Source organism: Laetiporus sulphureus (assembly GCF_001632365.1).
Source record: "Laetiporus sulphureus 93-53 unplaced genomic scaffold LAESUscaffold_37, whole genome shotgun sequence".
Classification (NCBI taxonomy): Eukaryota; Fungi; Basidiomycota; class Agaricomycetes; order Polyporales; family Laetiporaceae; genus Laetiporus; species Laetiporus sulphureus.
In genome coordinates this window covers 141532-166873 of record NW_024468546.1, presented here as the reverse complement: position 1 = coordinate 166873, position 25342 = coordinate 141532, and the positions used below count along the sequence as shown (strand labels likewise).

General features: G+C 53.4%; 9 protein-coding genes across 9 annotated transcripts; 6 read left to right on the top strand and 3 right to left on the bottom strand.

The window, feature by feature from the left end:
* Positions 1 to 18: 18 nt before the first annotated feature.
* On the top strand, positions 19 to 1096 carry LAESUDRAFT_728819 (uncharacterized protein). The gene is made up of 5 exons (XM_040909517.1): positions 19 to 335; positions 495 to 528; positions 582 to 616; positions 678 to 838; positions 1063 to 1096. Exons 1-5 carry the CDS (start codon positions 56 to 58, stop codon positions 1081 to 1083), a joined length of 531 nt encoding a protein of 176 aa, XP_040761535.1. The 5' UTR covers positions 19 to 55; the 3' UTR covers positions 1084 to 1096.
* Positions 1097 to 1290: 194 nt separating this feature from the next.
* LAESUDRAFT_325487 (uncharacterized protein) lies at positions 1291 to 2363 on the top strand. The gene is made up of 6 exons (XM_040902026.1): positions 1291 to 1345; positions 1455 to 1604; positions 1673 to 1688; positions 1740 to 1791; positions 1877 to 1911; positions 1966 to 2363. The coding sequence occupies exons 2-6, from the start codon at positions 1496 to 1498 to the stop codon at positions 2321 to 2323; spliced, it is 570 nt and encodes a 189-aa protein (XP_040761534.1). The 5' UTR covers positions 1291 to 1345; positions 1455 to 1495; the 3' UTR covers positions 2324 to 2363.
* A 1249-nt stretch (positions 2364 to 3612) lies between these two features.
* On the bottom strand, positions 3613 to 4328 carry LAESUDRAFT_761640 (uncharacterized protein; the record flags this gene model as incomplete). Its single annotated transcript, XM_040912951.1, has 5 exons — positions 3613 to 3624; positions 3687 to 3782; positions 3842 to 4017; positions 4091 to 4211; positions 4266 to 4328. The coding sequence occupies 5 exons, from the start codon at positions 4326 to 4328 to the stop codon at positions 3613 to 3615; spliced, it is 468 nt and encodes a 155-aa protein (XP_040761533.1).
* A 360-nt stretch (positions 4329 to 4688) lies between these two features.
* On the top strand, positions 4689 to 5511 carry LAESUDRAFT_761639 (uncharacterized protein; the record flags this gene model as incomplete). Its single annotated transcript, XM_040912950.1, has 3 exons — positions 4689 to 4762; positions 4826 to 4919; positions 4984 to 5511. The coding sequence occupies 3 exons, from the start codon at positions 4689 to 4691 to the stop codon at positions 5509 to 5511; spliced, it is 696 nt and encodes a 231-aa protein (XP_040761532.1).
* Positions 5512 to 8119: 2608 nt separating this feature from the next.
* Positions 8120 to 10679, top strand: LAESUDRAFT_728814 (hexose transporter). Its single transcript, XM_040909516.1, has 10 exons — positions 8120 to 8353; positions 8416 to 8448; positions 8537 to 8663; positions 8715 to 8898; positions 8956 to 9055; positions 9123 to 9388; positions 9460 to 9643; positions 9699 to 9911; positions 9993 to 10155; positions 10244 to 10679. The coding sequence occupies exons 1-10, from the start codon at positions 8262 to 8264 to the stop codon at positions 10439 to 10441; spliced, it is 1560 nt and encodes a 519-aa protein (XP_040761531.1). The 5' UTR covers positions 8120 to 8261; the 3' UTR covers positions 10442 to 10679.
* A 1895-nt stretch (positions 10680 to 12574) lies between these two features.
* Positions 12575 to 16148, top strand: LAESUDRAFT_659027 (OPT oligopeptide transporter; the record flags this gene model as incomplete). Its single annotated transcript, XM_040904778.1, has 24 exons — positions 12575 to 12778; positions 12840 to 12925; positions 12979 to 13130; positions 13183 to 13266; positions 13317 to 13336; positions 13395 to 13509; positions 13570 to 13686; positions 13739 to 14022; positions 14088 to 14168; positions 14224 to 14382; positions 14435 to 14525; positions 14593 to 14739; positions 14799 to 14951; positions 15013 to 15039; positions 15098 to 15136; positions 15199 to 15223; positions 15279 to 15313; positions 15366 to 15484; positions 15535 to 15591; positions 15645 to 15685; positions 15749 to 15823; positions 15878 to 15938; positions 15998 to 16052; positions 16105 to 16148. The coding sequence occupies 24 exons, from the start codon at positions 12575 to 12577 to the stop codon at positions 16146 to 16148; spliced, it is 2271 nt and encodes a 756-aa protein (XP_040761530.1).
* A 418-nt stretch (positions 16149 to 16566) lies between these two features.
* Positions 16567 to 18983, bottom strand: LAESUDRAFT_659053 (uncharacterized protein; the record flags this gene model as incomplete). The annotated part of the gene is given in 8 exon segments (XM_040904784.1): positions 16567 to 16702; positions 16767 to 16996; positions 17052 to 17671; positions 17733 to 17874; positions 17908 to 18028; positions 18089 to 18297; positions 18313 to 18653; positions 18818 to 18983. The coding sequence occupies 8 exon segments, from the start codon at positions 18981 to 18983 to the stop codon at positions 16567 to 16569; spliced, it is 1965 nt and encodes a 654-aa protein (XP_040761529.1).
* A 1123-nt stretch (positions 18984 to 20106) lies between these two features.
* On the bottom strand, positions 20107 to 20560 carry LAESUDRAFT_761635 (uncharacterized protein; the record flags this gene model as incomplete). The annotated part of the gene is made up of 4 exons (XM_040912949.1): positions 20107 to 20136; positions 20197 to 20261; positions 20321 to 20425; positions 20485 to 20560. 4 exons carry the CDS (start codon positions 20558 to 20560, stop codon positions 20107 to 20109), a joined length of 276 nt encoding a protein of 91 aa, XP_040761528.1.
* A 561-nt stretch (positions 20561 to 21121) lies between these two features.
* LAESUDRAFT_325155 (uncharacterized protein) lies at positions 21122 to 22469 on the top strand. Its single transcript, XM_040902025.1, has 2 exons — positions 21122 to 22012; positions 22065 to 22469. The coding sequence occupies exons 1-2, from the start codon at positions 21407 to 21409 to the stop codon at positions 22428 to 22430; spliced, it is 972 nt and encodes a 323-aa protein (XP_040761527.1). The 5' UTR covers positions 21122 to 21406; the 3' UTR covers positions 22431 to 22469.
* The last annotated feature ends 2873 nt before the right edge of the window (positions 22470 to 25342 follow it).

The following is a 25342-nucleotide window of genomic DNA, read 5'->3' as shown; positions in this document are numbered from 1 at the left end:
CTCCTCGCTCCGAAGATTCAATCATTCATCACTGGATTGCGAGCGCAACTTGACTATGGGGCATGTTGTGGCCTCGTTGCACGTCCCCCTTACGTGTGCTATGTTTGTCTCTTTCTCAGCTGATAATTGCCAGGATGTTTCGAGTCTCAGGATGGTCATACCCGTAATGCAGTTCAGTTGTGAGGTTGCAGTTGTTGCATCACACAGCAACGGATCAACAACACAGCTCCTTCTCATCATCTCACCTCATATGAGCCGAGCGACCTTTCCATTCCAACGTGCGTATCTCGCCCAGTTGCTGGTTTACTCATGCAGGCATGATAGAGTCATTGGTTGTGAGCCGCTATGTGTTTTGCAGACCCCATCGCAGGTGAGCTGGCTCGCACCATATGTTAATATGCAGACGATGTGATGTTATCTCATGATGGAATGTGGCATTGATAAACAGGCTGACCATCGACCATTGTGATTCGACGTCCGCTCTCTCTCCCTAGGCATGTCTCTCACCGCATCCGAAGTGGACTCATCGTGCGTCTCTTCCGATAGTCGGAATTACATTAAATTGAACGATGAAATCACAGTTTTACACAAGACTACGCTATTGTCGCCGGCGCAGGCCAGTCGTACATTTTATTTGCTTATTACTGGCTGATTGTTGATGACTTTTGCTCAAACAGCGCTCATATTCTTCGACCATGCCATAACATTCGGCCAGGAGGTCCAGCTATTCTGGGGCGAGAGATCGTTCTCTGCTTGGTTGTTTTTTGCCAATCAGATGCTTGCACTGAGCTATGCGATTATTTCCGTTTGGTCACTCGTGAACCTTGACACAGTAATGGTACGTGAATCAACATTGTCTCGTCTGGATACAACTATATCTTAAAAATATTGTAGAGGCAATTTGTTTCCTGTCATCACATTATTCGTGTCTGCTTATTCTTATGTTGTAGTTGCATGGCATACTTTCTGACGAGCAATCTGCTTATCATACTGATTGGAATAATCTCAGATGGTAGGCTGGCATGCTTTGTGACGCATAATCACAGCTCAAACATAGTCAAGTGGTTACAATACTGCGAGTAAATGCCGTATTGCGAGTAAATGCCATAACGGGTGGCAGCCGATGGCCTGTCATGCTCCTCACACTGCTTGCGGTCTTCCTCGCGGTCGCAAATGTCTACACCGGTACGCTTCCTGCTGATAAGGACATATTCTTGATTAGCTTATGTTGAATTCATGAGAAGCCTTCATCCCAGTGTCATATTCTGTGTTTTGGTCCAATGGGACAGCTATATGCATCCAGTCCAACAGTTCAAGTTCAGTGCAAGATATGGTTGATAAGTATGTATGCCGGTATCTTCAGTAAATCTGTATTTGCTTATCTGTTTTACATCAGATGTGAGTCCCAACTCGGGGATGCTTTCCTCCACACTCCTTTGACAGTTTCACTGCAGTGGACATAGTCAATACAGCCTGTGCTGCAGTTGGCGGCATCATGACGCTAGCAATTCTCTGGCACAGGCTGTATGTCCACCATAGGCTAGCCGCCATTAATATCCTGTCTACGAGGAACCCGTCACTTGCGGCACTATTGTTCAGAGACGGTACGGCTGTCAGACAATGACTATGGATTTTTGAGCTCGAATAACATTTACTTCCACTATTTTCATAGGCACAATTCAATTGACGTGAGCATGGATTCGAACTCAATTTTGCAGCATCTGAACCATGTTATTCAGAGCTATACTACTACTGAACATATTTACAACTGTAATGGTCTTCCTGGACCCTGTAAGTGCATGCTCTTTCCATCCACCCTATATCTTCTGCCGTTAGATCCTAACTACTCTATCATATATGACTATGCGCATGGTAGAATGCTGCAAATGTTGTCACTTATTTGCAATACTCGTGAAGCAATCCTCTTACATTTTCTCTTCCAATGGCACACTGACAAATTTACAGACTCACGTCCGTTCTGATCTCTCGGGTCCTCCTCAACATCCGAGCCGCAGCGCGGTCCACACGCGGAGAGCAGTCCCAAACGCCCTCCTTCGTCCGATCGCAGCGTGGGCTCGAGGCACAAGGGGACGTCGAGGACATGTCGTTCGAATTGAACATCCTCAACAGCACCGAACAAGCCCAGGACACCGATCGCGCTCATCCGCAAGACTCTATTGGACATGATGAAATTATTGCCGAACCGCGCAGCACGGCGGACAATGTTTCCACTGCCGGTGACGCTCAGGAGGACGTGAACGAGGAAGAGGGGATGGACGAAATCGAGGAAGAGATGCGGTCGAATGGGGAGAACGAGGTGTGAGGGGAGAGAACGATCCTCCAAGCTGAGCTTTCGATTAACTTGCTATTCGTAAGTGACGCATCAAGCTTCATACGCTCCGTCTCATCCCGCTGCATTCGCAGATTTCTTTCCGCACAAACTCAGTAGATGCGCGTCATGCCATAGATCGTGTTTGACATTTTTTGGTATGAACATGGGCCGTACTACATAATCGTATCTGCAAGTACTTCATCACACGTCTGCTCTGAAATGCTCTGCACCCCGTCTATTCTGGACGAGCCATCGAGTCGTTGAAGATGCAAGCCGTACGTGCCACTCTACCCATTGTTTAACAGCTACTGTTTGCTACGCGCCGCTAACGCTTCTTCTCCTACTATATGTACTCTCTAGCAAATGTGACGATGTCCTAACACCCAGCGGGCCCTCCGCCCCGCCGGCCCGCAACCACTTCAAACTATACCCACCTCCATCATCTTCAAAGACCAGGTCCCGATAACCAGGCACATTTCTTAGGAGTTTGCGCCGCCGAGGTCTCGTCGCACCAGCCTGCTCCGCTCTCCCTACCTTTTTCGCATTATACCACCGCATCCAGCCCCACCTTCTCCACTCTCACTTCGCCTAGGTACTCCATTTTTAGACCCTTCCTCAATTTCAAAACATAAATATCAAAAGACGTCCAACCCACTTGCTTACGCGCACGTGCCACTGCCACTCTACACGCAGCCGCTCCAGAGGTACACCGAATATTCCCCGCGTCGCACACTGAGCCAACACCGCATCACGCTTGTTCACCGATCTCCGAGAGAGCTCGGACCTCCCACTTGTTCATTGAAAGATTCAGTATGAATTAATGTAACGGGCGGTCTCCAAGCGGTCATTTGGCCCTCATGTGGGAGCGAGCGAGGTGAGGCGAGAAATGTCGATGTTGGCGGCCTATTAGCTCCGCCTGGGTTTGATCTATCACCTCCACTGTCTGGAGCGATTAGCAAGCAAAGCCAGGCGTCGCTCAAAACATTTCGACAATTATGACATTTCGTTGTGGTGCACGCGAATCTGCGAGGAGCCGGATTGCTTCAGCCAGTACCTTCACGCTGATAGTGGATCACGAAGCATTGTCACGGCTGTCCGCACCCTCCAGAGGTACGGACAATGTACGGTCTGATTATATTCATAACAGGTTCTCAATGTATAAAGAGGACGCCTAGGACGGAATTCTCGATCAACACACTATTCTTCGTTGCTCTGCTCCGCCTTGACTGGCATCAAAAAGGTCCAGCGCCTCAGGACTGCTCACGCTTGAAACCATCCTTTTAGTCCGAGTTCTACAAGCATCGTTCATCAGCGCCCGGTCCTCGCTGCCCCAGAATTCGCCAGCTCAACTCACCTTCGTATAAATCATCCCCCTATCATTCAGCCTACGCGGCGGCGACGGCGCCGCGACGTGCCTCGGGTCGGCCTGCGTCTCCTCCGAGCCCGTGCCCTGTGTCACACAAATCTCCGTTAGCTTGTGAAAGGACCTCGTCATATTAAATGATGCACATTGACGGCAGTCAAAACGCTCGCGGCGATGCCGCCCGTATCTCCCGAGGCACCGGGGAGCGGGACGCTCGACGGCTTGGGCTCATAATCGGGCGTGCTGCGCGTGCGGAGGTTCGAATTGCCTTTGGGCAGTTCGGGGGCTGCTCCAGGCTGCTGCTGTGCGTGGCGCAATTGCCCTACGATATCACATCAAATGAGTTTGCTAAGCGAGGGTTCTGTTAAACAGTAGGAAGCGGAGGGGAAACGCACAGCTGGGCACCTCGGTGAGGTTCTTCACCTCGTTCGGGTTCCGTTTGCCCTGAACGCGGAACTGGGCAAAGTAGAAGGCGATGAGGCCCGTCGTGACGATCGCCATTCCAGCGAACATCGTCTATGCCCGCGTGCGCATTAGCGGAGAACCTTATAGATAATTCGAGCGAGTTACCTTGAAGCTGCCTGACTGGGTCCTGACGGGCTGCGGCGCTGCGCCGGGGATTTGTGAGGGCATGGTGGTGGCTATAGGTCAAGTTGTGGTTCGGAGCTTGTGCCTGGAGAGAGATATCTGGAGAGGAGGAGGACAACGATGGCAACGAGCAGACTCGACTCAATTGAACAGCGAGCGTGGCAGTTCGGATTCGAACCGCCTCTTCGCGGGGGCCGTCGATGCCTGCCGTGCACGGACATCCCACACGCCAACACATCGCGGCCGGCTTCGCCGAGCTTTCGCGCATCCAAAAGCCGCCTTGCCTCTGAGGAGAGACCGACGACCGACGTCACCTGCCTAAAAAGTCATCTGGCCTTCCTGTTTGGGCGCCGTCGCGGCGGCTTGGGAGAGCGGGACATAGGCGGGTGACGTCATTGGCTGCCTATGGCAGGCGCGTCGTGCGGGTGTGTGATTGTGCCCGGCTCCGACGACGCTGCGCTCATTTCTGTGCTGGGTGTGTAGTGCTCGTTGCCCGCAGTCACACGAAGAACGTTTGCTTACTAAGCACACGGATGGACCAGACGCGTTCTCGCATCTTGCTTCCTTACCCGCTCGCTCTTCTCGTACATCGTCCAAATATCTGCTCAATTTCTTTGTCATGAATACCAACAGCTGGTATGGCCGACAGTCGACGTCCCGCTTATTCTGGAGGCGAATTCTATGGAACGTCTGGAATTAGCCACTGGGTCAAGTGCCCATGGCGAGGTTGGAGGAGGAGGCGAAGGGACCAAGGCTCTACATCCTGGCTTGGGACTTCAGCGGACATGATCGCGAGCGAAACGCCCGGTGCACGGCACGCGGCGCAGTCAGGGCGGACCTCCGCGTGAACGGGGAGGACACTGACGACGAGTGCTTGTTGAATGACGATGGCGCGGAGTTACCTGGTATCGACGATCTCACCTTAGCGACCTCCATACCCTGTGCGACATGCTGCAGTTTGCCGGAACACTGCAAGCGCTTTCTCCAGCTGATCGAGACTTCCTCCTCAAGATGTTCTGAACTGGCTACCCACGCGCATACGCCCTCCCAGGTGCTTGGTGACATGTCCACAATCATGGATGCCACCACAAAAAAGCCATCGTCTGCTGCTAACGAACGCTTTTCGAATCGTTTCCGGGACCGCGGCCTCCAGGTGCCCTTGGCCATCCTCAGGCTCGGTGTGGCCCGCATACACATCCCGCTCGCCTTAACCACGTTTGACCCATAAGGAGGATGTATCATGATCCCACTGCTGTTAAGACAAAAAAGTTTATTATCGCCAATAGTCAGCAAATGGACTTGTTGGACCTCCGCGGGTGCCCTCCTCCCACCAGAGCATTTCACTAAGCTTGGGAAATATGCAAATGTCTACGCGAAGATGAAGATCGGCAATGATGTGCGGCAGGACGCTTCCGTGCTCCCCTTGACCACCTCCTTGCATGGTCCGATTTCGCCACAGGTTACAAGACAATCCTTCGATTCGACTGTGAAGGGTACCGCGCATACATGAATGGCCCGGCGAGTTTCTCCCCTGATGATCCACGTACCAAAGTCGTTTCAACGCCATCAAATCACAGGTTCTGTCCGAGAAAGTCAATGCTAGTTTCCTGTTCCACCATGACTCCTCACGCCGCTTTGTCCCATATCTCCAAAGTGGTCGTGGTGACAGCCGTGCTCGCATGAATGAGGACTGTTCCCGGCCCTTCGGAAAGGCAGGCAGCCCACATCCTCCGAGCCGACTTCCTCGTCTGCGCGAGGAATGGCCATCACGCCTCTGATTGCACGCATACATCCATCCTGGGTGCCTGTCCGACCATCGAGATCGATGGATTGTGCCCAGCCCCGAAGGGTGCTGTGCACGTTTCTTCGCTGGGAGTGGCTTGGGCGGAGATCGGTGTGTTGTAAAGGGTGCGTTGACTTGATGAACTGTCCTACGTGCGGATTCAAATCGGCGCTGTGGTTTTCTCCTTCGACGTTACAGCGAACGCTACGATGACATGAACGCGATGATGGACATGATATCGATGGTCACGCCATATACTAGGCGCTACCGATGGCGAAAACGGGAAAATTTGAAAGCGGTGTCAAGCAGCGGCATCGAAATACTGACGACTCAGCGACTCAGGTTCCGCGACACTTTGCGTAGTCTGCCTTTGCAGTCGTACTCTTATTGAGAGCATCTGCATAGGACAACAAGCCGACACCGCCGATGCACGATAGCCATCCTTCGAAGTTCGCGAACACCGAGCATACATATGTGAAGTGCAATGTGGCCAATTAGTAACTGTGTTGTAGCAATCGCTCTTCACGCCTCTCTTCTAAGGTAGTGCCCTTATCACCAGACGGACAGGGGAGAAATGCTCACAATGAGGTGCAGCCGGAGTGCCCTTTCCATTCATCTGTCAATCTCCTCAAGCCCCTGCCGTTCTTCCTTCGCGAACACCTCTTGTTTTCCCGCTTGGCTAATGCGGGGCATCAGAAATTTCCGCCTTCGGACTCTAGGGAAACAGATTTTCCTCTCCGGGGTCATGTGTGCCGATAACGAGCACAGCCTAACGACCTGAAGAGGTAGTCCGCGTCAACCTCGGTAGTACTAGCCGTCCGCATTACGGCGACGTTGCGGCGAGCTCGGACAGGGTTCAACGAAGAACGTCACCGCACAGATCATTTGCAATGGATGCCAGCATAGAAATTCCCAACGTGACCTGTGGAAGATCCTCCATTGCACCAGCAACAAGGAAATTCTGTTACGGCCGTCACGTCGAGTATGCCAGTCGTACGGTACTAGAACACGCCGGCGATGATGGCGACATCAACGCCCTGCCGCAATTTTGACTGGACGCATGATACGGAGACCACAAGGCGGAGAATGGCAGGACACATGAGCGGACGTGTCTGAAGATAACTGGTAGCGGCTAACGCGCTGGAGGAACGTAACGAGCATATCAATTGCATTTCTCGTGCCGGCCTCCACAATTCGCAACCATTTCGCTTCATCGCTGCCTCTCACGCGAATAACGGGCTGATGTCGAAGATGAACCAACCCCCGCATTGCATTGGGAATATCAACCTTCGAATTCTCTGGAAATTTGAAGCGCGAGCGAGCTGGCAAGCGCGCAGAGCCACCATCATTGACACCTCCTTCCAAAGCAGGCCAAGGCGAGTGGAGGGCAACCTACGAGTGCAGGAGTGGTGCACGCTGCGCATTGAGATTCAGATCACTCCGGGTTCGCGCTCCGCGGCGTAAACAGATCGCCTAGCGCTGCGTACGCAGTTCCATCAGCACTGATGCATGATGGCCGGGCACCTGCCACGGAGAATTGTGCAGTGCGAGGGCGGCGGTCGAGTCTGGCTAGGCTGGGGAGGGGTTATGAACGTGCACTAGAGCAGCGGCGTGATGAATTTAGAGCCAGCTGGTACCTGAACGCGACACGGCGAGTGCTTTGCGTGAGCGACGGAGGGATCTTGCGTGTAGCAGTGGATCTGGTCGCCTGGACCGTGTTCCCGGTCCCTCAGGGATGCCTCTCGCCCGTTGCGACAGAGTCCGTCGCCGCGACGGATCACTTCGCTTCACTTGTACTTCCCAGCACCATCGCAGCAGCAGCAGCATTCACTGCGCCAGCGAAATCACGCGCCCGCTCCCCATCTGCATAACGACTTGGGTGGCCCGAGTGCCTGACCAAGGCCAGCGCGTAGGGCGTAGGCTATTAGCTCCTGCGGGGAATTCTGGGGGGATGAGTGCGGGAAAAGTATGGAGAATCCGTACCGTGTGCACGCATCACATGCACGTACCCGCGCTGTCGCGTCCAGCCATCCTGCCAGTCGCGTCGTGATGCGCGCGCGTATAAAGCCTCCATAGCTCCCCGCGTGTATTTTCGAGAGTGTCCTCCCAGGCGAACGCTTCTTCCGCCTTGCACACGCACACCTTCCCCTTCCCCTTCCCCTCCCCGCCTCACGCTCGCCTGAAGCACCGTCGGCATGGGCTCCGGACCTGCACTCTCGGGCGGGGGCCACATGGCCAACTACGAGCACCTATTGAACCCGAACCGGAGGTGGTACAATAACAAGCGGTATGCATGTACACACGCTGCGATCGACACTGCGAGATTAATGCGTGCCCCGTCCCACACAGGCTCATCCTGCTCCACTGCTGGCTGCTGCTCCTGTGAGTCCCGACGATCTCGCTGCATTCCCGCGCGATTAGGCATTTAGGCATATTCTGACCGAGAGTTGACTTCCTCTTCGGTTCCCAGCCTGATCACCTCCTCCGGAAATGGCTTCGACGGCAGTCTCATGAATAGCTTCCAATCGCTGAAGCAGTGGCAGCACTACTTCAATAATCCCCAGGGCAGCCGTCTCGGGCTTCTCAACGCGATCCAAGTGCGCGCGCTTCCCCTTTCACGGCGCTGATGCACGAGTTGATGTCCACAGAACATCGGCTCCCTCGCAGCGTACCCGTTCGCCCCGTATCTCTCTGACGGCCTCGGACGGAGACGGACGATATGGATCGGCGCGACGATTATGCTCATCGGCGTCGCCCTCCAGACGGCCGCGCAGAACCTCGGATTCTTCATCGGCGCGCGGTTCCTCGTCGGGCTTGGACTGACGTTTGCTAGTGCGTCTTTTATGAGTTAATTAGCTTGTTTGTTCACTGTCGTGACCTGTGCGCTAGCCAACTCGGCACCCATGCTGGTGACCGAGCTCTCCTACCCGACCTATCGCCCGCAGCTCACCTCGCTATACAACTCCCTCTGGTACTCCGGGAACATCGTGTAAGCCTCCCTTCCCCTCCTCCTTCCTACCCGGCTGAGTTCACTAACCGCCTCTTCCTTCGTGCAGTGCCTCGTGGACGACATTCGGGACAGAGTACATGCACAGCACTTGGTCATGGCGCATCCCGTCTATCATGCAGGGCATCCCCGCCGCGTTCCAGTTCTTCCTCATACTGCTTGCGCCAGAGAGCCCGCGATGGCTCGTGTCCAAGGGGCGCGAAGCGGACGCGCTGCGCGTGCTCGCCTACTACCATGCGGATGGGAACGAGCACGATCCGCTCGTGCAGTATGAGTTTGAGGAGATCAGGACGGCGATCCAGCTCGATCGCGAGTGTACGTTCTCTTTCTTTCCTATCATTGGGATTTGGCTGATTGGAATGTGGACGGCGATGGTGATGGTGCAGCCAAGAAGAATGTGGGTTGGCTGTCGCTCGTGAAGACAAAGGGAAATCGGAGGCGGATGCTCATCATCGTCGCGATCGCGTGGTTCTCGCAATGGTCCGGCAATGGGCTCGTCTCGTACTACCTTACCAAAGTCATGGAGTCCATCGGCATCACGAACACCACCATCCAATTGCTCATCACCGGGTACGCTCCTCCTTCTACCATTGCGGTCCTTACTATTTTAACTTGCGATGTGCAGTATCCTTGCAATATGGAATCTGTTCTGGGCAGTGTTTGCGTCATTCCTAGTGGAGCGCGTCGGCCGGCGGCTGCTGTTCCTCACGTCCGCGGCGGGCATGCTGTTATTCTTCATACTACAGACGATCTGCACCGCACGCTACTTTGCGAACCAGGCCCCGGCGGCGTCGCACGCGGTTATCGCGTTCGTGTTCCTGTTTTACGCCTTCTACGAGTGAGTCGCGCGTGTTTTTTCGTCTAGCCCCAAAAAGGCTGGTGAGAAATGCTGAAGTGCTGATGGAATGCGCGCGGGCAGTCTGGCGTTCACGCCGCTGATCGTCTCGTACACGGTTGAAATCCTGCCGTACTCGCAAAGGGCGAAGGGATTCAACGTGTTCAACTTCACCATCTCCGTCGCGCTCATCTTCAACCAGTACGTCAACCCCATCGCGCTCGATCGCATCAGCTGGCGGTACTACGTGCGTCCCCCCTCTCTTCCTGTAGCTGAACGCTCAACCTTTTTTTTCTTTTCCCCCCCTCTGTGTGTGCGTGCGCGCGTGCGTGTAGATCGTGTACTGCTGCTGGCTCGCGTTCGAGTTTGCGTTTTTGTGGTTCATGATCGTCGAGACCAAGGGACTCACGCTCGAGGAGACCGCGGCGCTGTTCGACGGCGAGGACCTCACGCAGCATATCGGCGCCGCGGGCCCGCCCGCGTCTGAGGTGCATACTGATGAAAAAGACTATGTCGAGAAGGTCACGGAGTAGAATGCGCGCGCACCCGATGACGCTGTACGATACTGATGACTTACTTTGTTTCGGACCTTCGTCTTCCTTTTCCCCCTTTTTGATGCCAGGTTGGGTACATTATATCTGTTGGTTTGCTTGTTATTACCCTTGATGCTAGGTTGTATCGACACGTTTGCGTCACGACTCATTGTACAGTAGTTTACGCACATACCTACGATAACCGCTTGAATATTGATGGTTCCGGTTGCATCTCCGTTTGATGTATGATCATGGAGATGAAAAAGGTTGGCTCTGAGATCACATTAATGGAGCCAGTAAACTAATTGCGCAGGCTGTCCTTCGTCGCTCATGGACGCGCGATATTGTCATCCAACGAATATTCTGGGAGTTCACATCCAAGTTAGGCCACCCAGAACCGGAGATGATAGTCTCGGTCGTACGCGAACCAGCGTACAAGTCAATAACTGGGAACTCAGGCAAACCATGCAACGACAGGCCTGAATCCGAAGTAAACCGGCCACCAAGCATGTATTCATCGACCACGGCCAATGGCAGGGCGAAGGGGACATGCAGGCGATGCAGCCACACCCAAACCATTTGGGACTTTCCACGGACATCGAGGTTCCGGATAGAAGATGCGGTCCGAGACGATGACCAACGTCCGGCTTGGACGTGGACTACGACTGCGCACCTGGCTTGCACGTAGGTCTGCGGGGACTTGGTCTGGATAACGTCCGGTGTTAAATGCCCGGGAATAATGAATCGGTTTTTAGAGTTTGTCAGGACGTCTGGCGCGGTCGAGATGGTATTGCATAGAACGTATCAATGAGGCTTGTGGGGTGAATAGTACCGCCAGTCGCCAGCGAAAGATTGAGCCGCTGGGACGGCCCGGGAATGCTTCATGGTCCCGTGTTATAGCACACCAGTCGGGTAACGTTCGCTCTGCCATACGCCTCGACAGCTAGAAGATACGCCCGTGCGAAGGCGCGTGTGTGTCGCCGTAGGTTTGTGCCTGGAGAAGCAGCGCGTCTGGAACAGAGGCGTGGTTGTTCAATCCCAGAGCGTCGGTTACGGGATAAGAGGACCAGATAGCAGTCAGTAGCAGATTCAAGAAAGGCAAGGGCCTTAGCAACATACGTGAATACCCTTCAAGGCTTCGCGCTAATTTTGGGACTTGTGAAATATCATCGTGTTCATGTAAATGCGACGAATGAATCAGATTGGAGTCCCACAAAGTAATCTACGCAACGGAGTTGCCATAACACTGCTGCCCCGTTGCGGTCAACAGGGGCGTATGAAGCATTCTTCAAAGCGATGTCAACGGACGCCAGTATCATGTATGCCGGGCTTATCGCGTATGACTGGGCGCGATCACCCTCTTTGAACCTAAAAAAAGGCACATCCTGAGCGTATCTTTGCGTGAAGACTCACTGATGGTGTGGAGAGATAGGGACGTGAGACCATACAGCGGCGCAAGAAGGTGCATTGTGCCACATGCCAGTGCCTGAAGGACTTGGAGGTCATTCTTAGTATTCGTAACTACTGTCTCGAACTTCAAGTTGATTAGCAATGATCCTATCTGACCTCAGTTATGGTTCACGATAGATCAAAATCAACGAAGACTTGTCAGGTTCGCATTTTGGCCTCGAGTAGGGATGTAAAGGGTTGGACTTAACGCTGTCCCACTCCCACAGTGGGACCCACGCCACCGCCGTGCCGTGGTTATGGTCGTGTGCACGATTTCAAGACGCACAGCAATGCCTCATCTGAAGTGGTCGCCTAACAGTCAAATTCATAATGGCAATATGATTTCAGGAACGTTGCTTGCAAAGTTGCAATAGAGCTACGCTGTTGCATTGAATTTTCTGTTGTACTGGATACGGTACGGCTGTTCTCATGATGTCGCACCTCTTCTGCTGATAAGCCTTAGAATGCTTCTCCTCATGTCCGCCGTCTCATAATAGTTATCGATTGAAGGGGATTGGAGCTAAAACCATTCTTGTGAACCTTCTATCTGCAAAACCAGCATGGTGCTCCGAGAGCTAGCTTGGGCGAGATTGCAGAATCTCAAGACGGGGGTGATAAGTGCGATGTCTGGCCATCGAGGTCAGACGACGGCCTCTCCGTGGAGTGTTCCTGCTCTTCTTCGCCATGTCTTCAGCTGCGCAACTGCCTGTGTACAATGATGCAGAGAAGAAACGCCCATCTCATGAGTCTGATGAGAATGAGCTCGTCGACGGTATCAGCAACTCCCCGAAGCTGAAGGGAGTCGAGCAACTGGAGGAGCGACTCGCCAACGATGAGGCCGACGACGACGACTACCGCGTTGAAGCAGCTTACGAAGTCGCCATTAAGGTGTGGCACCATATAGAGCTCATCGAATATCTCATGAATGGCAGGACATCCCCCAATGCAGGTGCTATCCACTAGAGATGATCCTGAGCTGCAGGCTGTAACTTTCCGGATGATTTTCCTTGGCCTTGGCTTTTCTGCATTTGGAGCGTATGTCGATTGACTATGGATCGACGAGATCTATATCGGCTAACTGACCGCAGCGTCCTAGCCCAGATATACTATTTTAAACCACAGACGTTAACGGTATCTGTGCTGCTGCTACTGGTCTTGTCGTACTGGTTCGGCAATGCCATGCACATGCTGCTGCCTTCGAAAGGTGTCTTCCGATGGATCAACCCGGGTCCCTTCAACAGTGCGTGGGTCTGTCATGTCTTCGCTACTGCAATCACTGACCGGTGATCCAGTCAAGGAGCACGTTGCGATCGTCATCATGACATCAACAGCCTCGACATCTGCTACTGCTATTCAGGTTATATCCGTGCAAGCATGTCCGTCGCATTATTCACAATGTTGAACCCCTTCTGACTTAGCGAGGCAGTGTACTACAACAATTACATGGTACGTATTCCAACTATCCTGGATGACATCTGTAATAAACCGGATCGCCCTCTTGCAGAACCCGGGAATCGCGATCTTAACTCTCATTGCTTCGCAGTTGATCGGATACGGATACGCTGGCCTCCTGCAAGACGTCCTTGTCAAGCCCACCAAATGTTTCTGGCCCAGCAATAGTGCGTGAAACCAGAAAGTCTATTACATATTCATTCGTCTTCCTCATGCCCCATGCTCAGTCTACACCTCCAACCTCTTCCAAGCACTTCATTACGACAGCCAAATGACCTCTAAGCGCGTCCGACTCTTCTGGACGGTCTTCAGCATCCTTTTCTGCTGGGAGATCGTCCCCGAATGTCTATATCTCATCCTCTCCACCGCACGTTCTCGCTGATGTCGCACTTTCAGGGATCTTCCCCGTCCTCACGGGCGTATCCATATTCTGCCTCGCAGACAACCACAGCGCGGTCATCCGTGATGTCTTCGGCGGTGCGGACAACAACGAGGGCATGGGCCTGCTCGCGCTGTGCTTCGACTGGAACTACATCGGCAGCAGCTCGATGTGGCAGCCGCTCTGGTTTCAAGTCAACTCGTACATCGGGATATGCTTCACGTATATTTTGATGTCGGCGGTGTATTGGGGCAACTTGTGGAAGGCGAAGGACTTTCCGTTCATGAGTCAGGCGATCTTCGTAGGCCGTTTCTCTCGTTCCCTAAGGCGAATGAATGTAGCGATGTTGATGGGTATACTGGGCAGTTCGAGAACGGAACGGAGTACAACCAGACTGCGCTGCTGACTGACGGCAAGTTCGACCCGGACAAGTTTGCCAAGCTCGGGGTGCGCGTCCTGGCTTCTGGCCTTGGAGCGATGCTGATAGTCAGCGCGACCACAGGCGGCGTATTTCTCGGCGACCAATGCCCTCGGGCTGATCACCGCAAACCTGTCACTCGGCGCCCTGCTCAGCCACGTTGCCATCTGGCACTACTATGACCTGAAGCCGTTCTTCACGTCGCTCAACCCGTGGAACAAGAGCGTGCACGTGGTTCACGACGTGGTGAGTATGATGCGACATTCATGTCAGGATAAAAATGTTGAATGCGGAGCAGCACTGGGAGAAGATGAAGGTGTACAAGCAAATCCCGCGCTGGTGGTACGTCATCGTCCTTCTGGGAGCATATGCAACGGCGCAAGCGAGTGAGCACACAGTTTTGCTCCGTTTCACCGTTCGTCTAAATCTGACTTTTGGCTGCGACTGCCATAGCGAATTACAGTGGAGGCTCGGGCCTGCCCTGGTGGGCACTGACAGTCCTGCTAATGATCGGCTTCATCATATGTGCGCTATACGCAACCCTTGCCGCGACGATTGGTTTCTCCAGCAACGCTGCTGGGTTCTTCGAGATGATCACCGGTACGGCCTCACCTCGTGCCACGTTCATACTTCATACTGACGCTCGATTCTCTCCGCAGCATATATGGTTCCTGGGGCTCCCGTAGCTAATATGTACGGTGCGCTGTATGGCGGGCAGCCGATCACGCAGGGCATTGCGTTTCTATCGGATCTGAAGCTGGGACAGTATGTTAAGCTTGCACCTCGCGTGACGTTCTGCATGCAGATGACTGGTAAGTAGGCATTAATAGTCAGATGGATAGTCGAGGAATACTGACTATGTCTGCACAACAGGTACTGTCATCGGGGCATTGTTGAATTGTACGGTCATGTTGACCAGCTTTCTAAGCTGCCGACTTACCTTGGTATATGCATGTAGACGTCATGATGCTATCGATCATCAATGCTCAGAGGCCCTGTGAGTTCATACATACCGTCACCTCTGGTTGCATGTCCTTACTATCATTGGTTATTGAACAGCACTTCTATCCATCTCCGGCACTCGGTGAGAGGATGTCTTGCTGCTATAGTCGCTTTCATGACCGACGATGCTATGTCAGTCTATGGTCCGGGCAGAATGCACAATCATACAACTGTGAGTACTGCATGCAGATGATAGAGGGACAGCTTGTTGACTCAGAACAAAGCTAACGCGATCGCCTGGGGCGCCCTCGCCCCACACATGTTCAGCCCACACGCGACGTACCACATGGTACCTGTCTCTTTGGTCATCGGCGTTTTCCTCCCTCTACCATTCTACGTCGCTGTCAGTATATGTTTCTATGAATGCTTCGATCGCTAATGGCTGGCATGCAGTACCGGATCTGGCCCAAGGCGGGCTTCGAGAACTTCAACACGTCGATCATCATGCTGGTCAGTCTATGTCAACGCATTCTGCCACTTTCCCATCTGAAGGCTTTTTGCAGTATTCGTGTTGGTTGGCCGTCGGGATCAACACTCAAGTAAAGTGAGCTTCTAAAGATACGAAAATCGCTGAGCGAGACTATCTGACATCCGAATTCCGACACAGCACCAGTATGGCTATCGGTATCTTCGTGCAGTGGTGGGTCCGCACACGCTATCCGCGCTGGTTCACGAAGTACAAGTAAGCTCTGTCTTTCTTTCCATCGGCAGCGTGGTCGTGACGTTGACCTCCTAGCTACATCGTTGCCGCTGCCATGGACGGTGGAACGCAAGTGATAATGTTCATTCTCAACTTCGTATGCTTGTTCATAGTCTTGATGAGAATTCGCCGTTCTGATGTGACGCTCACATGCAGGCTATCTTCGGCGCATCAGGAAATTCTCATACGTTCCCGCAGTGGTGGGGTAACGGTATGCATTCCGTGAACATTTATCTGACCCTGTGCTGAGAGGAAGAACACAGACCTCAGTCTAGCAGCCGACCGCTGCATGCCACCCCCTCCATGATTTGCGTACAAGCCTGACAATCAGAGTGCACTGACATACCGTTATACGACACGTTTCTCAACCTTTCCCCCTTCTCCGTTCCTGAGGCTTTCTTTCCTGCTGACGTTCTTCAACGGCGGCATAGAGCTTTCTTGTCGACGTGTTCTTACTCATCAAATCCTCGTTCTCCATGGCCACTATTCTTGCCTCCTTGGACTCGATTCGGGCCATTGCACACCTTCACACAGATCGTCCTTGGTCAAGGCGAGCCACCGCCAGCATCTAAGACATCACACCATTGCAATGGCTATATAATAAATTACCGATTATGTACTGGTAGCTGTATGTCCTTTGTCATTGTCAATCAAGCGATCCCAGTTGGTACCATCTACTACATCTAAAGGAGCCGTCACCACCAGGGAGAGGTCGAAAATCATGATCATGAAATGCGCCGCTGTGCAATCTCGTCTCGTATGGCTTGCACAATCGCGTCTGCGCTGATGGATAGTCTCTGGTTTGGGTCGGCGTCGAGGCCGGGGCTGATGACGGGAGGCAGGGAGTTGCCGGTGAATTTTCTACCCAAGCAATAATCTGTCTCAGAATCCATGGCGAATGCTCAGATGTGAAGTGGCAACTGACCGGTCGTTCCACCACGCCATATATCTCATCCCAAGCGAGCGTACCGCGAACTCCTGATCGGGCATGAAAATTCCCGGAGGGAAGAACTCCATAAGGAGCGGTACTGGAGCCTGGTTCTGTTCGTCCTCCGAAGGTGATAATGAAGTCGTGGGGAGGTCCACACTATGCCACGACGGAGGCGCCATGAAGATGCTGTCGGCAAGATGGAACCCATACGGGCCCAGGACAATCTATATCAGGCAAGTCAGCATTTCCGCTAACAGCACACACAAACCCGACGCCTACACTCGACCGTGCAATCGCACGCATCCTATCCGCCCATTCCCATCCATGCACCGCGACACTCCCATTGCCCTTCACAACGTGCACCTCGCCGACAACTCCCTCCCTCTCCAAGCCGCGCAACCCCGCAAGCAACGCCGCATGGTCCTCGTCACGCAACCGTGGCCCTGCGCCATTAGGCTCGTCCTGCATCGAGACGTACGTGACGATAGGCTTTGTTGGCACTGCCTTGCTCTTCGCCTTCTTGCCCCGTCCCAAATTGGAGTTCGCATTCTCAGCGGATGAATCCTCCATTCGGAGGTAGCTGAGCAGCGCAGCGCGGACAGGTGTCCACCAGTCTGGCTTTGCACGCAGGCCCACGAAGGGTGCTGCCCATGCAGGTTTGCCATCGTCGCCCTCTGCGCGCTTTCGCAGCTCATTCTCGCTTTCTTTGATGGTGTTGGTGTTGGTTGCGGACCATGGTCGCGTCCACATGTCGCGTCCTCGATCAGCGGCATGGCGGTCGACGACGACGACGCGGTCGAAGAGCCATGGCACATCCATATCGATGATGTCCTGCCAGTCCTCTTCGTACCAGACTCCGAGAGTCGGAAGTGCTGCCTTTGTGAGCAAGGGGTGCAGGCCTAGTATGGAATCCAGATCAGCTATGTCGAATGAAGCAGAAACGTTGTGCTCATTGCGTACCATTGTACGATCGCTCCCGCATCGGCGGGTGCTTTTTGGGGTCATCGCCCGGCGGTGGAAGACGTGGACTCGAAAACGTCGACACATTCTGATATATCAGCCTCAGCGGTGCAGGGACGTCGATTGTCTTCGCACTGTCCTCCTCTTCTGAGGGCAGCAGTGAGTCCGACCCTACTGAGGATGCAAATGCCGAGGAAGGAATAGCAAGTGCACTCTGTGCCCGGAACATCGAGAAGAGGGTGTACGGGTCTTGCGACGAAGAAGGGTCCATCGATAGCCATGTAGTGCCAAATAATCTGACAGAGCATTAGTGTGATTAACGAGACGTGAGTGTAGAGGCGAGATTGCATACGTACCTGCCACCAAAATCTCCAAGTCTACTTATGGCTTGCTGCCTATTCAAGACTTGCCAGTCTTCCTCCCGCGGCGGTTGTGACCGGTCTGTGGCAGAGGATCCCACTGCACCGAGAGAGGGCAGAGATGCTGGCTCCTCCGTCACAAGGAAGAGTGTCCCATTGAGCATGATAGCGTTCTCAAGGATAGTATATCCTGCAACAAAGCCCAACTATTATGAGATAACCATCAAGGGAAGGTTCATGTGAAACATACCCGGTACATGCGCCAGTGCTCTCGCCACCGGGATCTCTTCTTCCCACCTCAGTAGCTGCTCCTTCACCGTCACACCCTCGTTCAATCCGACACCTTTGTCATCCTTCCCTGTGCTCCTGCTCGCTTTCCGCCTCGTCTCGACGTTGTAGACCGCCGCAGTTCCTACGGCGATACCAGCAAGCCCGCGTTCGACGCCTGCCACCTGGTCCTCCTCCCATTCCCACTCGCCAAAGATAAGATTCTCTAGTTCATCCCGCCATTCCTTCGGCCGCCGGCCGTCTGGCTCAAATCCTGGGTCTTTCGTGCCGAGCCCTGTGGGGTGGCAGGTGAGTAAGCATCAAAGAATATTGCAGAACCAGCGATACAGATGGGGAGTGCGCATATATGCATCGGTTTCGTGCAGATAAGATATGATACGGGTCAAGGCATGGCCACAAAACGCATAATGGAGTACACCGTGAACGATAGACACACACCGATTGTCGACAAATATCCAGAGCTCAGCTTCGCTGGGTTCACCCCTATGATCTGCAGTGACGTCTCCAAGTTGTATGAGAGCACAAACACGATCAGAGAAAACAGGAGTAGCGTGAATTCGCGTCGTGTAGGCGGGTACAGCCACCCGCGATGGTAAGATGGCATGGTCGTGCTTTTCTAAGCCTCCTGAGAGGGGGATGCAAATGATAACAACAGCGGTTCAGTTTGTCAGAAGTGCAGTCTAGGGAGAGGTGGTAAAACGAGCGTGATGTGTCGCTGTTGCAGAAATGCGGGGTGATGATCTATGTGCTTGGCATCCGAGAGGAGCTGGATTTCCGCAGTATTCGACAGTGGCGAGCTCGACTGTCGCAGTTGTAATAAGTTCAAACGACGTGTCCCTCTGATATCCAGGGGGTCGTGAAGGGGAGGAAAGGGTGGAACAGGGTGCCGAGTACTGGCAATCAGTCGGTCGCGAGTAAGGAACGACTACCATTTCGGGAACAAACCGATCGCTGTTCGGCGACTGCAGTGGGCGCGGCGTTGGAGGAGAAAGGTCTCTGGCTTTTCGCAACGACTCTGCAGGCGCAGCTAACGCAGGTCGAGGACAGTTGTTGGCCGTGGGATTCAATGGAAGCGTTGCATGCATGGGGGGACAACGGTCTGAGAATATTGCGGACTTTGCATGAGATCCCTACCAGCGCTTCCAGTGGCACATCGTACCCGCAATTCAAATACCTCGTCCGTTGCACGATGAGTTTACGTGAATGCAACTCACATTACATATTACTACAGATTTTACGACGATACAATCGTGCAAGTTGTGGTAAAAGAGAGCAACGAGCTCGTCGTGGACAGTTACAGTGTGGTCCCAGTCTGGAACATGGCTGTTGCCATGAAGGCGAGACAGAAGAGCAGATAGAAGAGCCAGTCCAGTCCAAGTGGCAAGAGTTCAACCAGAAGGCCTTGCAGTCATTCCAAAGGGTCTTTCCAGGCCAATCGTCTACGATGCACTCGCTAACTCTCCCAGTTTCCTTGCGTGCTTTATTCGCGTTCTCGCCAGGCTCACTTCACAATGTGCAGATCAATGTTACATCCTGCGCGGCGTGTGAGAATTTTTGGCCAGATGAACGCAACTTCGATTGATTACCGAAAGAATAAATCTGTAAATACAGACAATGCCGTATCGTAGTATCGTACACCCAGGTCACCGCGGTCCTCGAGCACGAGGACCACGTTAGAGGTTTGACATTTCACTAGCCTCTAGCCTCAATCTTGCCGCCTCTTTTGGTTAAACCCGCGTCTGGTCTGAGCTCTTACCCTACACACACATTGACAATCAGCAACATTCGGTGACGCGATCGCGAAAGGGTAAGCTCACAAAATTGGAGCCAGACATCCGCTGGTAGGACATCGGGCTCGGCTGCTGCCTCATGCGATACTCCCCTAGCAGGCCACAAAACGTGAGCACTCGAATAGTTCACGGGGTCACGAAATAGACTGACACGTAGGGATTGACACCGGTCCCATTATCTCCCGCTTCTTGCGGAACATCCACTGTTGTGCGTACCAAAAGAGCCCGAGGCCGGCGATGACCGTTGTCACGCCGGCTACGAATGTCTGCTATCGCATTGAGCATCACCTAATCAACATGGACTCAAAGATTGACGTGCCTTTCCACTGCCGCCTGTGACATTGGCGGGGATATGGGGAGGAGGCGGTTTGCGGGCTAATTCAGAGTTCATGATGGTGTCGGCGTGGTTCGAGTTACGGGTCGTGGGTAGCTGTCAGCGAGCAGCACGCGCCATATATCTGAGCTGGAATGTAGTGGAAATTTGAGCGCGTCATCATGCATCATGAGGTAGCTTTCGTTCCGGTATTGGCCACGGGGACCAGTGTTTTTGCAATGTTACGTCAAGCGTCCCGCCCAGATCGTCACGGACGCGTACTGTCACAGTTGTGACCGCACGCGTTTGTGTTGCTCGTGACGGCGACCTGCAGCCACAAGTCGCGGCGGACCATCAAAGCATCGTAAACTGAATGAAGCTGAAGATGGCTTTTCTTTGCACGATGGTCGCCCGCCCGGGAACCGGAGACGAAATCTATATCCATATTACCTGCAGCAGTGGCCGGGATTGTCGCGACGAGATGCTTGAAGGATGAAAACATTCGGAGGGATAGGTTTGAAGCAGAAGGAGCGAAGAGGATCGGGAATGACGGTCGCCATGGATAAATGTGATTCAGCTGTAACCGGATATCCGTGTTAAGAAATGGCATTGCGACTGTAAAGCGACTGCACAACCCACCCTTCGAAAAAATCCAGGGCAGATGTCCAGGCGTATTGCACTCCAGCAACGTGTGCAAAAAAATCGTGGACTAGTACGTCTGCATAGAACGAGCTGCACAACAGCAAGACCAGACCGGTCTCCGCTAGGCTGTGCAGAAAAACGAGGCTGATGAGCCACTCGGAGTGGCACACCGAGTGGCAGCATCGCCGTGCTGGACCAAATAAAGGCACATAAAAATGGCAAACTTGTGCTCACCACGACAACTTCCTGCAACTACTTATCCCCCGCTCACTGCTGAACAGAATGGAATCTCACCTGCCCGATGATAATCGCTGCAGCCAATGGCCCGTGTTGCATGGATGGAAGATCGATGAAACGGCCTTTCGAACAATCACTCCATACAAACAAACCCGGGCCATGACACAGAGGTCCGACTCTTCATCCTCCAGTGCATCATCTCCCGAGGCTGGGCCATCGTCGTCCAACATGGCGCTGCGGTGCAGTCCCGTGCCTCAAATCCTCGGTAACTCACTTCTGGCTGGACTCTCACTCCCTTCGGACTACATTTTTGACTTTTCTCTCCCACTTGACTCCCCAGAGTACCCATCTGCACCAGCGCCCTTGCAGACTCAGGTGCAAAATTCCCCGCAGCTCGACGCTGCCCAGCCCAGACCTGCAAAGAAGCGGCGCCCGCTTCCTCTCGTCCCCGGTGGGTCTACCTCAAAAACAAGTTCGTCGCCCGGTCGTTCCAACAAAACCGAACAATTTGTTCGGCGACGTCGGAGCGAGGCGTTGGCGGCCAAGCTTGGTGCGGGGGCGACGTCTCGCGAGCGGAAGCACAGAGAGGAGAACGATGAGAATGCGCCACCGGTCGAGTCGGACGGTCAGCAGGCGGACGAAGGGGATCTGGTGAGTTCCTCACTCCTTCTCAGAGATGTATCATTGATGATCTATTTCAAAGGTTCTGTGGGACGTCTTCCGGAAGGAGGTCCAATGCAACCACAAGCCGCATTGCCGCTTCAGGGTGCAGGGATGTCCATGGACATTCGACGAGGTCAGGGACCTCAAGCGACATGAAGACGATCGGTCACACTTCGACGACCGGAAGGCGATGAAGTGCGCACCGGTCAAGCTATATCGCTGCCCTTGGCCCGGATGCGACTATGCGAGCCAGCGGGATTATTGCTTGAAGGCACACTGGAAGGCTGTTACGAGTGGTTGCGTGAAGCACTTGATCGGGGACCCGCGTTGGCCGTACGAGTCACTTGAAGATCTCCACCAGCATCTTCGTGAGCATCCTGCACACTTTCAATGTCCCAAATCCTAGGACAAGTAGCTGGCATTGGATATGTGATGGCATGCCATGCTCTTCCCTATCATCCTCGTTCTACCTTTCTGTCTGACTTCAATGAAGGAAGAGTACATGGGCCACTGCACCCCAGGGAACAGCCACAGTGTCGGAAGCATCAGCACGAGATGGTTCGATGGTGTTGGGCTCGACGCAGGAAGGCGGCGTTGCTGGTTCATCATTGTCCAAAGCGGAAAAGTCCGCGATCTTCGTAAGAACGAGGTGGGCGAAATCGGCCATGTCGATCAAAGGCTCCGTAACATTTTGAGGTATGTTCGAAGACTTGTAAACGGCGCAGCTCAAATATTTTGTAGGTGTTACCGATGACCATCGACACTTACAATTGTAATATCGGGGGAGAGAGCCGATGTTCGTCACTTGTGGAGGAACTTGGAGAAAGTCGAAGGAGGTCTGAAGCGGTCAACTTGTAGGCGAACATTGTAGACGAAGTAAGGAGATGTTGGATGCGGTGATAGCTGAGACGACGAAACTTGAGACACGGCTGTGGGACCTTTGAGGTTATATATGCCGACGGACACTCGGTCGATTGCTAATCGTAGCATCTCGCACTTCATCCGGATCTGCAAAAGAAAATACCTAGAAAAGCTATAGTTGGGGACGCCGCTTTATGATCGCTTGAGCCATCTCGCGGATTTGCCAAGGCTTCTCGGTACCCGGTCCTGCACTAATATCCACGAAACATGTTCCTGCGGATGGCCGGCAGCTGGACTTCGAGCGTGCCACTTGGACCTTCCGTAACAGCCGTCTGGGACTACGTGCCATGACGTGTTCATGGGGGATGAGTTCCGCAACGTCTTGAATGAAAGCTGCAGTCGGTATATATGGATAGTAGCCCGCCTGGCGCTCTCCGCGCCACAAGGATCGCACACAGAGGCAGCAAGCGGTAAACAGCTTGCAGAAGCTTCGCCGCCATAGCTCAGGTACATCCATACCTGCTTACTTGTGGCCTAACTTCATATCTGGTTCCCGCCCTCTCGACGATTCTGCCGACCTCTTGCGTGGGCCGGATACCCAAAACGCTTTTGCCATCTCGATCGGTCGGATCCCTTGTGTTACTGAGGTAGGGCAAATTCCAGCCACGAGGCCGATCAATGCCATCGCGAGCTCTGCGGGTAGCTCAGACGCAGCAGGAGGCCGGAGACAGGGAGTCATAGATCAAGTTCTCGCTGGTGCCCACGCTCGTGGTATCGTTCCGGCGAACGATGCCGTTGGGGCTGAGAATAGCGGAGCACGTCCCTCGAAGAGATCGCGCACGCGGTACGAGCAGGAAGACGGAGGGGCGTGGGGGTCGCGACGCGAAGAATTCGCCTGGTTCCAGTTTAACAATCTGAACGCGACCAATGATTCAGAATGAAGTGGCTTGCGCGGGTGGTAGCATGAGTCATGGACTGGACGATTGCGATGTGGTGGTGTGAGAAAGGTGGATAGAAAAGTGCTGCTAGGCGGGAGGATCCAAAGGGGTTGCTGTTGAATGTTGACGACCTGTGTACCATTTCGCTGATATGCAATCAGCCCTGTCTACTTTCGATGTTGGCTCGGACTGAGGACCATATGCAGAAGGACTGTGGGATAGACGGCGTTGAGATCTGGCACTCGTCGCGTTCGAGATTGTTGAGCGCTGAAGGCTGCGGGTGGACCCGGCATTACCCTTGCGTTCTCCTGCTAGACTAGCTCGGTCTCCTTGGGCTAGAAGTTTCATTATACCACAAGAGCCACATAGCTATAATCGACATGTGAGAGGCATTTTGCCAGTAGTCTGGTCTCAGAGTATTGTTGTCGTGATTTCTGCATGGAGAACTCGAACAATGGGAACCGTCCTTGTTCCTCAAACCTGGTGAGGACCATGGGTAACGTTCACGCTTGTCATGTTCTTATGGCGTACTAGACGAAGCACATTTAGGTGTCGTACCCACAATGTCGGGTATGTCGCATATTGCCAGCGACGCTGAACAGTGCTCGTCGTAGACTAAACTCATCGTATGAAGAGAGACCGTACGTTAATCCAGCCAATCATACGTATTGCCATAATGCATCTCTTGTATCCTTCATGCTGCAGAAATGCCTGGGGAGGATCACCGTTCACCCCTTCCATCGTACTTTGGGCTTCTCAACTTTCTAGTTAACTTGCCCACATCCCATCTCCATGTCTTGGTGTCCCTCCGCATGCGGCCCCAAGAGTAATGTTGTATCAAGCTATCTCTACTGCTAAGCCTGCCCCGCGAGTGGGAAGGCGCGAAGTTACCTTATGAGGCGGCGACCAGCCTTATCACCTATCGCCTGCCGATTGCATCAGGACCACAAGGCGAATGATGAATGGCTTGGTCCCGATACGCGTCTTCTCAGGTTATGTTCAGATTCGTTTCCATCGAGAAATCGGACAGTGGTCACGACAGACTGACGGTCTCCCGTCGTTTCCCATTGGCGTGCATGGACTATCAGGTGACGCAATACAAGCGCGGAGGAGTACGTGAAGGAAACCCTTTCGACTTCTGCCCTCGCTGACATCTGTGGTGAACGAGTTTTCAGATTCGAAGGCTCGAATGAATCTCGAATTGTGGAGTCATCATTGCCCTCGTGGCGTGTCGTGCTTGTGGTACGGTCTTCCTCGAAGCGTCGCGGAATTCTGTCCGCTCTTCACTCCATACATTGTCAACTTGAAGTGGACATCTGAAGCAGACTGTCATCCACGGTCAGGCTTGCCAAGGCACTGATTTGCCCACGTGGTATTCTCAACCTCGCTTCGAATTAGTCGGACTGTTGAATGCCCGTCTCCTGACCCCAATAGTGTCCGTAACGGTTATATGTCGAAGCTGCTCGTACCAATGGTGGAACCTTCCGATTTTCGATCGTGGATCAACTATGTTGCCTTT

What these genes read in the sequence shown, in the direction of transcription:
- LAESUDRAFT_728819 (XM_040909517.1), top strand. Translation starts at nt 56, where the DNA reads ATGGGGCATGTTGTGGCCTCGTTGCACGTCCCCCTTACGTGTGCTATG. An exon ending in GCATCCGAAGTGGACTCATC is followed by an intron (nt 529 to 581) that starts GTGCGTCTCTTC and finishes ATGAAATCACAG; the next exon opens with TTTTACACAAGACTACGCTA. An exon ending in TGAACCTTGACACAGTAATG is followed by an intron (nt 839 to 1,062) that starts GTACGTGAATCA and finishes AACATAGTCAAG; the next exon opens with TGGTTACAATACTGCGAGTA.
- LAESUDRAFT_325487 (XM_040902026.1), top strand. Translation starts at nt 1,496, where the DNA reads ATGACGCTAGCAATTCTCTGGCACAGGCTGTATGTCCACCATAGGCTA. An exon ending in TAATGGTCTTCCTGGACCCT is followed by an intron (nt 1,792 to 1,876) that starts GTAAGTGCATGC and finishes TGCGCATGGTAG; the next exon opens with AATGCTGCAAATGTTGTCAC. An exon ending in GTCACTTATTTGCAATACTC is followed by an intron (nt 1,912 to 1,965) that starts GTGAAGCAATCC and finishes ACAAATTTACAG; the next exon opens with ACTCACGTCCGTTCTGATCT.
- LAESUDRAFT_728814 (XM_040909516.1), top strand. Translation starts at nt 8,262, where the DNA reads ATGGGCTCCGGACCTGCACTCTCGGGCGGGGGCCACATGGCCAACTAC. An exon ending in AGGTGGTACAATAACAAGCG is followed by an intron (nt 8,354 to 8,415) that starts GTATGCATGTAC and finishes CGTCCCACACAG; the next exon opens with GCTCATCCTGCTCCACTGCT. An exon ending in GGCTTCTCAACGCGATCCAA is followed by an intron (nt 8,664 to 8,714) that starts GTGCGCGCGCTT and finishes TGATGTCCACAG; the next exon opens with AACATCGGCTCCCTCGCAGC.
- LAESUDRAFT_325155 (XM_040902025.1), top strand. Translation starts at nt 21,407, where the DNA reads ATGGAATCTCACCTGCCCGATGATAATCGCTGCAGCCAATGGCCCGTG. An exon ending in AGGCGGACGAAGGGGATCTG is followed by an intron (nt 22,013 to 22,064) that starts GTGAGTTCCTCA and finishes TCTATTTCAAAG; the next exon opens with GTTCTGTGGGACGTCTTCCG.